The sequence below is a fragment of the Sciurus vulgaris genome, assembly GCF_902686455.1.
Source record: "Sciurus vulgaris genome assembly, chromosome: 14".
Classification (NCBI taxonomy): domain Eukaryota; kingdom Metazoa; phylum Chordata; class Mammalia; order Rodentia; family Sciuridae; genus Sciurus; species Sciurus vulgaris.
In genome coordinates, this window is record NC_136475.1 from 27,538,253 (window position 1) to 27,550,935 (window position 12,683).

The 12,683-nt window shown below is 58.5% G+C and overlaps 1 protein-coding gene across 18 annotated transcripts in view; it reads left to right on the forward strand.

The window, feature by feature from the left end:
* The window catches only part of DYSF (dysferlin), a 209,162-nt gene that overhangs the window by 117,198 nt on the left and 79,281 nt on the right, over nt 1-12,683 (forward strand). For all 18 annotated transcript variants that reach the window (XM_079111422.1, XM_079111420.1, XM_079111409.1 and 15 more), the window contains 2 exons: nt 6,232-6,325; nt 6,840-6,917. In XM_079111422.1, the coding sequence (XP_078967548.1) occupies nt 6,232-6,325; nt 6,840-6,917 (172 nt within the window). The remainder of the gene's footprint in view (nt 1-6,231; nt 6,326-6,839; nt 6,918-12,683) is intronic.

The window sequence follows — 12,683 nt, forward strand, 5'->3', positions numbered from 1 at the left end:
TGGCTTTAAGGAGGGGCAGCCTGTGTGACAGATGACGCATGCCATAGGACTCCATCTTGGTCTTGACGTGACTTGGCGGGTAAGGAGTCCCCTCCATAGGCTGCACGTTCTTTGGAACCTGCTCACCTCCTCCTGGCTGAGGTGCTTGGAGGTGAGGCCTGGACAGACTCAGGGGGGTTTGGTTCTTGGCTCTGGGACTCCTGGGGAGCCTGGGAACATCTCTGAGGGCCTCCAAGGGGTGAGTCCCTCCTACCTCAGGCTCCTCCAGGGAGCTGTGGCCTCCTGCCGGGCAGCAGTGGGTTGGAGGCCACCCAGGCCCGGGGGCGAGCAGCAGGATCCCTCACACAGCTAGCCCTGGGACAGAGTGCATGGCCACAGACCGCGGGGCTGCCAACCCCAGCCTGGGAGTCGCCAGCATGAGCTATGGAGGCAGGAATGTGGCTGTGGGAAACCCAACGCCCTGGCCCTGGCCCTGGGGCCAGCAGGAGTGTGTGTGGGAGGGGCGTGGAGGTGGGGGCAGAGCGGCAGCCTCCCTGCGGCCTGGGCCGGCCAGCACTGGCTCCTCCAGCCCGCCCGCCCCCTGAGGACTGTGCTGCTGTCCCTGCGCAAGGCCCCACCTGCCCTTCCCCGCCAGGGACGTGAGTGAGGCTGGTCCTGGTTCCCTGGGGAAGTGTCAGATTCTGGCCCCCTGGGCTGGGAGGGTGTGTCCAGTGTGGGCTTTCATCTCTTGCCCTGCACCTTAGGTCCCTGCCCTACACACGTGGTTCAGGGAAGGGGGATGATGGTGGTTTGTTTCACGTGATCTGTCTTTACTGGATCCCTACTAAGTGCCAGATGTTGGGCTGGGCGTGGGTGCTAACTAACTGTGCCTACCTTGCCTATGTGTGTGGGGGATAGATGCAGGAGGGAGGCTGGGAGAGGTTGGAGAAGGGCTGCTGCTGAAGGCTGGCCAGTCAAGGAGGTATCCACGTCTCAGTGATGACTGAACTGAAGAGAGCTCAAGTTAGCTCAGCAGAGAGGGTGTGTCGGATGGAGAGGACAGCCTGTGCAAAGGCCCTGTGGCAAAAGGAAGATGGTGGATTCAAGACATTAAAGAAGACCAGAGGAGAGGGCATCGTTTAAGTTAATATGAGACTAGAGAGGTGGCAAAATTAAACTGATGCCACTGGTAACCTTTACTGAGTGCCACACATCTTGCCCCGGGCTGTAGGTATAACACTGGACTTAATTCTTACTATGGGTTCTCAGCTGGGGGCAATCCCCTCCTCCCGGGGTCATTTGGCAATGTCTGGAGACATTTCTGGTAGCCGGAGAGCTCCGGGAAACCAGTGGGGTGGAGGCCAGGCGTGCTGCTAAACATCCCACAGCACCTAGGTGGCCCTGTGACGAAGAGTCCACTCTTCAACAGGACCGAAGTCAAGCCCCTGCGTTTCCCCCCTGCGAGGTGGGCTGACTACCTCTTGACAGCGAGGAAGCGGAGTCTCAGGCCCCTCAATTTCCCGAGCTTCACTTCCCCTCCGTGCCCACTGCCCTTCCTGCTCCTCCACCCGGAGGCCAGCAAGTTCCTCTCCTCCCCTCCTGGGGCCGCGGGCAGCCTGGGCCTTTCCCCTGTGTGGGCGTCAGGGTCTGTAAGATGAGTCTGTCGCCTAGGTTTCCTCTCCGCAGTGCCGGGTCGATGCTGATTGCGAATTCTATTCCACTTCTGCTGGCCGCTCTGTGACCGCGGGACTGCCGCCGTCCCCTTGCTTTGCCTCGGTGTGCCTTGGCTTCGGCCTCTACTTCGGAGGCGGTCGTCCCGTGCTGTCTTCCTGGAAGGCTGTGGGGACTCTTAAATAGCCCTGGATTTACACACGGAGGCCGTGCCCTCCGTCCCACCAACCACTCCACCCCTTCTCTTCCTTCTTCAGGCCTGGGCGTGGGACCCAGGGCCTCCGGGCCTCCACTTTCTCTTCTCACCTCTGACCCGGGCTCTGAGTTCCTCCCCTAAGGAAGTTCCCTGAGCTCTAGACTCTCCTCCAGCTAAAGGGTGGCTGTGTGATGAGGGGGCAGTACGTGGCAGGGTGGGGAGCTCGCCTTGGACTTCATGCCCCAGTTGGGGAACCGATTCCCTTGGGCCTCTGTGCCAGGCCTGCGTAGGCGCTGGGGACCCAGCAGTGCCTGCAGGGAGCTCACAGTCTGCCAATGAGGCAGGCCGTAGCAGACGGGTCAACGTGTCAGACATCTGTGAGGGAAAAAAAGCCATACAGAGCGTCCGTGGAGAGCCCGGTGTGGGGTGGGGGGGGGGGCACGTGGCGGCGGGAGTGACAGTGTGCACTGGAGCCATTTGGACAGGATGGTCAGAGAAGGCCTCTCTGGGCAGGTGACACTGTCTACCTGGGCAGTGAAACCCGTTTCCCACTCGGATGAAGGAAGGCCAGGCCCAGGGCGGATGTTCAGTGACGCCTGGATCTGGGCTCAGGAGACCTCTCGGAGCTGTCGGTGGAGGAGACGGAGGAGCAGATAGGCGTCCACAGTGAAGGCAGGGTGCCATCACAGGGGAGTTCAGGGCGCTGTGGGTGCTCAGGAGGGGTGCCTCATGCATCCTCACGTGATCTCGCAGATGGACTTGACCGTGGAGGAGAAAGCCAGGGAAAGCCTGGGGCAGACAGAGGCCTGGGGCACAGAGGGCCGGGGAGCACCCTGCCGTTGGAGTGGGGAGGGGCATGGCCTCGCTCAGAGGCTGCCGCTGGCCAGGGGCTCCCAGGCTATAGTGGGGTTGCTCGTCACTCAGGTCCCTTGGGGAAGGGTCAGTGGCCAGGGGATGTGAAGATGTTGGGCTGCCCTGTGGGGGGAGTTCTGACCAGAGTGTGAACCAGGGGCTGGGGCTGGGGCTCTGCTGGGAGGGACTGAGTCTCACGACTGTCCCTCTGTTGCGCTCTGGGTGAGCGTCCACCCTGCTCCCCAGAAATGCTTCTTCCTGGAAACCTCCATCAGGCTCCTGGAGCCAGGAGAGAGGAGGAGGAAGGGACGTAGGTGAGTGGCATTGGTGTGGGGGTGGGAAGAGGCCTCGTGACCACGTGGGATGGCCGGGCCCCTCCTGGGGCAGCGGGGCAGGTGGAGGGGCCCAGGTGGAGAGGCGCTCCCAGAGGGCAAGCTGGGAGTTATTCTTCAGGCAGGGCGGCTGTGGGCCAGGTCTGAGCTAGGCCTGCTCCTGGCCTCAGTCGTGGTGGAAGTCCCAGGGAGGGGACACCTCTTCTGATGGCCCTTGAACAGGGACCCAGAAAGTGCTGCCAGAGCCCCAGACAGAGGCTGTGTGGGGGTGGTGTTGATGGGTGGCAGGAGGGGAGGCCATCTGAAGGAGGTGCGAGGTGAGGAGGGATGGACATTGGCAGCCACCACAAGCAAGGAGGTCCCTGTGGGTTCCCTTGAGGGAGAGGGGACTTATGGGGCCTGTGGAGCTGGACGACACCCCCACCACCACTCTGTGCTCCCCCAGCACCCTACCTGCAGGTGGGGCACCTGTGTGTGGCCAGACTGGGGAGGAGGGACAAGAACCTCTGGCCCTTCCACACTCCCCCAACTGAACCCGCTCCCTATCCCCCGACCTGCCAGGCCCCATTGCCAGCAGCTGGAGGGGCCAGATTCCAGTGCCAGATGCCTGCTGCACCCCGGGGCTGGCTAGTGTCCCAACCTGCTTGTCTTGGTGTCCTGCGTCTCATGCTGGATGGCCTGCTGGGAGCCCTGGAGTCTGTCCCCATGCTTGGCCTCAGAGCCACAGACCCTGTAGCCAGGAGGGGTGCTCGGCAGCCATTAGCTGCTGGACTTGATGCCAGGGTAGCACCATCAGGCCACGTGCCTCTCCTGGCGGGAACCCTGGGGGCCACAGCTGCCCAGGAGGGAGGACCTCAGGCATGAGGCTTTGGACTTCTGCCTGTGGTATGACAGCCCTCCCTGTTACCCCACATGTGTGTGCAGGGGGTGGGGGGGCAGAGGACCTAAATGCAAGACCCCAGGTGCAGAGGCACTGGGAGGCTTCTATCTCCCAGGGCTGGGGTCCCCACTGAAACGTTCACATTTCCCGCCTCCTGGGATAATTGTGAGAATACAAATATGAGGTGTGTGAACACCACCCAGCACCACCGCCACAGCACAGCTTATGACACCTCTCCCCCACAAGGCTTGTGTGTTATTTTCCCAAGGTCATTACTAGCTAATGTTTACTGAACATTTGCTAGGCACCAGGCGGTATACTAAGAACCTCATGTTCTCTGTCTTGTCTCTTCTTTAACTGTAAATCGCTGTGTCTCTGAGATAGGTACCATAGACTTCTCTCAAATTTACAAGTGGATTGATTCAGAGAAGTTAGGCAAATTGCCTGCAGACACACAGTCAGAATCGGGGCCCAAGTGATCTGGTTTTAGAGCCATGTTGGGATTGTGGCCAAAGGAAGCTGGGGCAGCATACCTCCCTGTCAGAAAGGAGGGAATCAGAGCCAATCACTTTCAGCAGGACCTGTTGCGGCGAGTCCCTGGGAAAGCAGAGGGCACGCGGCCCGGTGCCGTGCAGGCCCTGTGCAGGGGCAGAGGAGATTCTGCCTTTAGGATGCAATTTTTTTTTTTTTTTTTTTTTTTTTTTTTATTGTAAACAAATGGGATACATGTTGTTTCTCTGTTTGTACATGAGTGGATAAAGAAACTGTGGTATATATATACAATGGAATATTACTCAGCCATAAAGAATGATAAAATTATGGCATTTGCAGGCAAATGGATGAAATTGGAGAATATCATGCTAAGGATGCAATTCTTTATGACCCAGAGGGACCAGGGCAGGCCTGACCTAGGAAACCTAAGGGTGACCTAGGATGGGGAGCCTGGCTAGGGGACAACAAGCAGTGGGAGCAGGTGATCCTGGGGCAGTTGTGAGGTGGCCACCTGAAGCCGAGGGCTGGGCTGAGTGTGGGATGGGGAGGTGAAGCAGGTCCCTGGGGCCTGGCCAGGAGGAGGTGTGACTTGACCCCTCAGGTGTAAGAGGCACTGAAGGTGCATGCTGTGGAACTGGGTGACGGCAGATGACGAAGCTGGTCCTGGCTTTGGGGTGGGTGGGTCAGAGGTGGGAGGACAGGCATCCAGGGGCTTCTGGGATGAGGGGTCTGGGCTAGGCCTGAGGCGGCCGTGGGTTTAGAGAGCGGGGCACAGAAGGGAAGGAGTGTCTCATACTCGGAGCACGGGGAGGGGGCGGGGTGGAGGATCTCCAGGAGCTAGGGAGCTTCCCGGGAAATGGCTCCGGCCACAGTGGGGGTCTGCCAGCCTGGGTGGACCTGGCTGGGACTAGCAGGCCATCCCAGGAAGAGGCCAGGCCACCTTGTCAGTTCACTCTGTCACCTCTGAAATGGAGCAGGTGACAGTCTGAGGAGAGGGTGGGAAGAAGGATTGGAGAAATCGCAGAGGGAGCAGACAGCATGGGGCTTCTGGGAAATAGCCTCTCTGTGGTGGAGAGGTGGGCTTGAGGTAGTGTGCCAGGGAGGTGGGCATCTGGCCCAGGGGGTGGGCTGATCTCGGCGTCCCCCAAAATGGCTCACGGCTCCATGATTCGACCTCAGTGCTAATCAAGACAAGGCGACAGGCCTGACCAACTGGCTTCATGCACAGTAAACTGATGGGTAGATTTCTGAACCAGACCGTAGCCCAGTCTGCTCCTGGCTTCTGTCCCTGTCCTTGGCCCCAGGCTCTCCCAAGCCCTGGCCTCATCCTTTGTCCTCCTTACCCTCAGCACGGTGGGAGCTTTGAGAGACAGTGGGCATGTAGTACAGCCTTTCTCCAGGGCTTGTGACCTGGCTTGGTGCCTATATGCACCTGGCACCAGCGCGGTCTGTAAGTACGCAGTGAGTGGACAGGGGGGAGCAGAGATGCCAGCCCAGGGCCTCCCGGCCTCGGCTCCACTAGGCACACCCCAGTAGCCAGCTCCACTTGATTCTTCCCTGAAGAGTCTTTTTTGTCAACCTCTAACCCGGAACAGCTCGGAATTTCCTCCTGGCTTATCTGGTCTTCTCTAGAGGGCCAGGCGAATTTCCCACAGTCCTCCTGTGCTTTGACATTGGCGTCTAGTGAGTCGGCCCTGAGTGTAATCGGGGCCAACTGCTTTTATCGGCTGAAAAGTGTCTTAACCCTGCCGACTTACTTCTCTGGGTATTTCCGCACTTCTCCTGGGCTCTGGGGTCAGAATCTGCAATGACCAGTTTTGTGTCTCCAGGGTGGCGTGGTGGACGATAGGAGCGACGATTCTGTGTCCGTCTCCACCTTGAGCTTCGGTGTGAACAGACCCACCATCTCCTGCATCTTTGACTGTAAGTGGCGCTCCATGGGACCTACAGAGATGATGTGGGTGTGAACCTCACACTTCCGTTTGTATGGAACACGTGGTCAGGTGTGCGCGTGGAGGCTCTGGAGAGCCGAGTCTGCATGCTCTCTGATCGGTGTCTCTTGGTGTGCGTGCCCGTGTGTGTCTGTGTGTGTGCAACTGCATCAAGTCAAGCGTGAGAGTGAGCATCGCACTGCCTTGTGGTGCCTCCGGCCTGTTTGGCCTCTGCTCCTCCAGCTCCTCCTGGCCCTCCCGACTCCTGCAGCTGCAGCTGCAGCTCCAGCTCCAGCCTGACCCCGAGAGGCAGCGCTCAGTTCTGCCTTTGAGCTGGGATTGTCCTCCTAACCTTGCGAGGCTCGCTCACAGGAGTGGCCTGTGCTCCTGCTGCTGGTCAGCCCCTCCGTCTGCTGCCCTTGTGAGGCAGACTCCCCTCCCCTCGAGCCCCAGATCTTAGACACCATTGGCCCCTCATCCGCTTCTCTGTTTCTTCATTGGTGAAGATGGGAACCGCTACCATCTACGCTGCTACGTGTACCAGGCCCGGGACCTGCCTGCGATGGACAAGGACTCTTTTTCTGGTAGGTGTGAGAGAGGGAGGAGTGCCAGGGACCGTGGGTTGAGAGCTGAGACGGAGAAGTCAGACCTGCAGGCAACCAGGAGTGTGGCCCGAGGCCTCAGTTGTGGGTGCAGCTGTTTGCTGGGGTCCTGTGGCCTCCTGGTCGTCAGTGCAGCAGTCCACGGCCTGCTTGACTCCTCAGCCCCTTGGCATGGCTGACCATCCCCTCTTTCCTGACAGCCCCTCAGGTGCTGGCTCCCAGGCCGCCACTCCCCCAGGGTCTCCAGCAGCGTCCTCCTTCTCCAGCTGCTTTATGGCATCGATTGCAATTGGGCTGTTTGGTTCCTCCCGTCCAGACCCAGCTCCTTGAGGCCCTGCCGCTCCCCGGTCCAGGCTCCTTAGCATTTCCTGCCTTGGTCCTGGGGCTTATCACCAGGGCCAGAAGCCCTCAGCCCTCAGTCACAGTTCTGTGGCTTCTGATGCCCAGAGCTGTCCCCTCTTCTTCAGCATCACACAGTCATATCACACTGGCCTTGCCCCTTGGTGGCCTCCTGGCTTGCCCAGCCCCTTCCACACTGCCCCTGGCACACCTGGGTACATCACTCCTCTACCTTCAAAGACCCCGACAGAGGAACCCCACTCGCCAGCCTGCCCCTGCGGACCTCACCTGTTTCATCTTGGGCTCGTGCTCACTAGCTCCAATCCCATCAGCCTTCCCTGTTTGCCAGCCTCTTCCATGTGCCTGGATTTTGCATTTAGCATCCTCTCTGCCTAGAGTGCATTACCTCCCCAGCCTAACCAGGCGAACTCCTAGTCACCCTTCAGGCCCCAACCAGCTGCCTTTGCCCAGGCAGAGCTGATTCTCCTTCCACAGCGCTTGGTTTCCTCTCTGGCACCCCTCAGAGCCCTTACCTGCTGCACAGATGAGTTGTGGTCTCTCTGTTGCAACCTTCCCACTTTGACCATGAGCCCCCCTCCTCCCCCAGGAAGGGGCTTTGTCTTTCCCTGAGCCTGCAGCATTGGGCACCTAAGAGTGACCACTTTCTGAGCACTCACTGTGCCCGGGAAGTACTCACAGCTTCAACCCTGTGAGGACTGTGCCAGGGGCAGGTTGATATCGGCAGCTACCTCTAACTCTGGGATGCACATCCGGGTTCTGGCCATTGGAACTTAGCCTGAGAAATAAGCAGTGGGCTAATTCACAGCCTTGCTTTCTCTCCTCCTGGGGAGGGCACGAAGGGGAGGGTGCAGGCAGTGGGTTTGTGTGGGTGAGTGGGCAGGTGGGGCTCAGGTGGAGGGCCCCTTGTCCTCTGTGTGCCTGGCTGGCCCAGGACCCTGGGAGTCGTGAACTCCTCCTAGGGACCAGCATGGGGAGCCAGTGCTCAGTCCGGGGACTGCAGGGCAGGGTCAGCCTGGCACTGGCCTGCAGAGACGTCACACTTTCCATCCTGGCCCCACCCCCTCCCCCAGATAAACATCCCTTGAGCTTTGCGGGCACTGCCCAGGGCTTCCTCAGAGGCCACCGGCTTCTGAATGAAAGGCCCGATTGAGCAGCTGCTGGAAAGGAAAACAGCAGCCAACACGGGGAACCTATAAAACCCAGAGTGTTTATTTTCACTCCCAAACCCTAAACCAAAGCAATTTCTCCCCTGGAACTGACCCTGGGGCGGCTGGCGGCCCGAGGCTGTGCACGGCCACCGGCTGGCATTTCTCTGAGGAAACTCATGTGTGAATCCGGAATGTCTGGGGCCAGGGCAGGGTCTAACTCTGTCTGTCGCTGGTAGCACCTTCCAGCTGCCTGCTGCTGTCTGGGGCAGAGGGCCCTCCTTGGGGCATGCTCCTGAGGCTGACCTGGGTCTCTTGTGTCCCCACGGACTCTCCTTTGCCCTACGTGGTGGACTTTGGGGCTGCCCAGAGGCAGGGGCTGTATCCGCTCTTTCTCCCTGGCTGAGGGATATGTAGGAGTTGTCCAGAAAACACTCACTGAACGATACTGAGCTCTGGAGAAGGAGGCTTTTGTAGAGATGTGGCTGTCTAGACAGCTAGGGGATTCCTCTTCAGGTGGGGCCTGACCATGTAGCCAGCAGGGGCCTCTGCACCCACAGAAACTGCTGTGGCATGTGCTTGTGTGTGTGAACTGTGTTCTGTACAGCGATTAGACCTGCACAGTGTCATATGCTGCTTGTTCCAGTGGCTTCTTCTGGATACTGGGATGGGCCTGTTGGTGCCTGGCCAGCATGCGTTGTACATGCTGGCTTTGCCTTGAGCTGAACACTGTGACAGGAGAGGACAGGTGACATCTGTATCACTCCCAGCTCTGCCCTGCCTGCCCCTGGAATTCTGGAGAGGGAGCATGACTTCCCTGAATGCATCTGAACCAAGTGGCTCTTCTTTGAAGACTGATGTTTCTCAAGGGGTACCCGGTAGGAAGCTGCTCTGAGGAGTTGCTCCCCAGGGGATTCTGCTTTGCCCCATCCCCCAGTGGAAAACTGTCATGTGGGCGGGTGGCAGCTCTGTGGCCCTGCCATCATGTTATCACATTCCAGGAGATGGCCCTTAGCTTGAGGGGCCCAGAAATGTTCTTCGAGTATCTCATGGGGCCTGACATGGCTCCCCAAGCCACATTATTCATTAACCTATGGTGGAGGGTGGGGTCTGTCAGGAGAGCAGAAGCTCCCGTGGCCCTCTTTGCTGGCCCCGTGGCTCCTGGGAGGGAAAGGCTGTGTAGCTGGGTGGTCCTGAGAGGCCACCTGAGAGAGAGGCGTTCCTGCCCAGCCGGGCCACAGTGACATTCGGTGAACCGCTGCTGTGCCGCAGCCTGGTGACCAGGGCTTCAGTTTCCCCCGGATCTGGACTCTGTCCTGAGTGGTGTGGAGGAATTCTTGCTTTTGGGTTTCCTGCATCTGGACTCGGGTCATGTCCTCCAGCCCCCCTCTCTGGTTAAGCGTGGCTTTTTGTGCTGGTGGGCTCGGGCAGGGGCAGTCTACCCCAGGAGCCTGAGGAGGTGTTTTCCAACATGCATCGGAGGCTTGTGAAATGCTTCACTGAAAAGAGTTCCTGAGCAGGAGAGACTGGGAAGGAGCTCTCAGGTTTACAGCGCACGGTGGCCTAGGAGGTGCAGCGGCTGCAGGGAAGGGGCCTGTCCATTCTGTTTAAGGCCCCTGGGTGCCCAGAGGAGGGTGACCTCCCATCTACAGGACACAGCCCAAACGGCTGAGCAGGAGTCCAGGGCCGTAGGTGATCTGCTCTTCAGTCTTCCCTCAGCCCCCACCCCAGGTGCTCCCTTCTTTTCACCCTGACCCACGACTTCCTGTTTCCCAAGCGCCCGTGCTCCTTGGTGTCTCTGCATGACACCCTTGTCTGACCTTTCTCCTAGTCTGTGTTGGTTCCTCCCTAGTTCTTGAGACTCAGGTAGGAGACCTCCTTCGGGAAGCCTGACTTGATGTCCCCAGGCTACTCTGGGGACCCCTGTATCTTGCACCTGTGTGCTCCACTCTTAAGTTGCACACCACCTTGCGCTCCAACTCTTGTGTCATTGCTGTTTTATGATCTGAAGTGCTGCAGTTGGTCTCCTTCATCTTCCCCTTCCTAGATCAGTGATAACTACCCATAACTGTACATGGAATGAATGACGTCTTATAAATAACGCTAGAGCGGACATCTTTGTACAGATAGCTTTTGGCTGATTTGGATGATTCCCAGGAATGTGGGAAAGGGGGATTGGACAGTTTTATGTTTTACGGGGCATATGTCCCAAATACTTTTCTGAAGGTTGCTGCATTGCTTCCAATAGTAAAGGACAATAACCTTATACCTCATCAACTATTTGCCAACACTGAGTGTTATAATTTTGAATCATTTCTCTTTAGTTTTGTTGTAGAGTAGTTTTGATTTGATTGCTTGTGATCTACCTATTGTCTCCTTCCAATGGGTGTGGCCTGTAGGAGTACTGGACTGGGGATTGCAGGTCTTCCTGGGGCAAAGCTCCCTCTTTGGACAAAGAGTGTGACACTACTCATCCTGTTTTTCAAACTGGTGGTCTGGGCTGGGGGTGGAAAGACCCACAGGGAAGTTTTGAGGGTGTTGAATGCAGAAGGCCCTCCTTGGAGCCGCAGGGCTCAGCCCAAACAGCCAGGTGCAGGGCACTGGATACAGACAAAGAATTGCCTGCCTGGAGTTGGGTGCAGGCAGGTGGCTCACACCTATAATCCCAGAGGCTTGGGAGGCTGAGGTAGGAGGATCACAAGTTCAAGGCCAGCCTCAATTAGGCAAGGTCTTAAGCAACTTAGAGAGCTTGTCTCAAAACAAAATATAAAAAAAGGGGCTGGGGAATGTGGCTCAGTGGTTAAGCACTCCTGGGTTCAATCCCTGGTACCCCCCAGCCCCGCAAAAAAGGAAAGAAAAGAATTGCCTGCCTGGAGCCCAGAGCTTGGCGCATTCCGTGGCTGTTGTGACGGGGGACTCTGGTGGAATCCTTGAGTGGTGTGGCTGGAGTCTCTCCAGGGCAGTCTGTGGTCCTCAGAGAGCTCCCATACAAACACAGTCCCCTGGCCCAGTGCACAGCCCTGGGGAGAGCCCTCTGTGGGGATGACGGTGAGAGCCCGGCCCTCCACCTTCCCTCCACCTCTCTGTGGGAAGCCGCCTCTCTCTCCTCTTGGCTTCTCGTCAAGAGGATGTGTCTATGAGTCCATCCGACCACCTTGCTGGAGCAACGGTGCCCTGCTCCTTGTTTCTGTTTTTGGGGGAGGGGCTGGGCCTCTGGGGGAGAGGCCAGGCCCCAGCACACAGTGGCCCAGTGTCTGAGGCCCGGGGCCTCCAGGCCTGCTCTTTACAATGTCTTTGTTGTGTTTTTTCCTCCCGTGGGCGGGTGGGGGCCGCGTGTGGGTCTGGGTGAGTTTTGTTTGAAAGCACCCCCCCACCAGTGCTGAGCTCATAGCCTGAGCTGATGGGGCTGCTGGAGGGAGCCAGCCTGCTCGGGGGGCCGGCGTGGGGGGTGCTGCCAACACCAATACAGCGTGCACAGCCGCTACAATGTGCAATTGTGATCTTTGTGTAAACGCGGTCGGTCTGGGGCCCGCACGCTTATAAAAATAAAGCGTTGGGAAGCACGGGGGGTGGGAACAAAAGGGGCTTTTTCGCCGGCCCTCTAATATGGTTTTATTTATGGGAACGCGCCTCCTTCCCTTACTGGAACTGGGAGAGGTTCTCTGCCGAGCTTGGAGCTGATGGTATCACAGCCAGACGGTTTCATTAAACGCACAGACGCCGCTGCTGCCGACGGGCCCTGCCAGGGGCAGGAGGGAAAGGCCTCCGCCAGCCCTTCCAGGGCTGGTGCACGGACGGGGGAGCCCTGTGCCAGGGAGGCTCCCATCAGTGAGAGGTGGCACGAGCCCTGCCGCTTCCCCTGCCATGTCTTCTACCCCCAGAACCTTCTCCCCCTCTTCTATTCCAGAATAAGGCTCGATACCAATTTCCTCCAGAATGGCCCCCACGACTGACCCTACTGTGCTTCTGTGCAGGAGTGACCTGCTGGCCCCTGGCTAGTGGTCACCTTTCTGTGGTCAAGCCCAGCGTTGTTCACCCAGTGGGTGCCTATGGCTTCTGCCGGGTAACTTAGATGCCCCTCACCCTTAGGACAGGCTCTTTGGGCAACACTGCCACCTGAGGCCCTTCCCTCTGCATCCCTTGATAGGAGTCCCTCCCTCACCCACCATCCCACATCTTTGACTTCCTGGGAGTCCTGCCATTGTCCACCCCACCATCCCACCTCTTCTACAGCCAGAGTCCC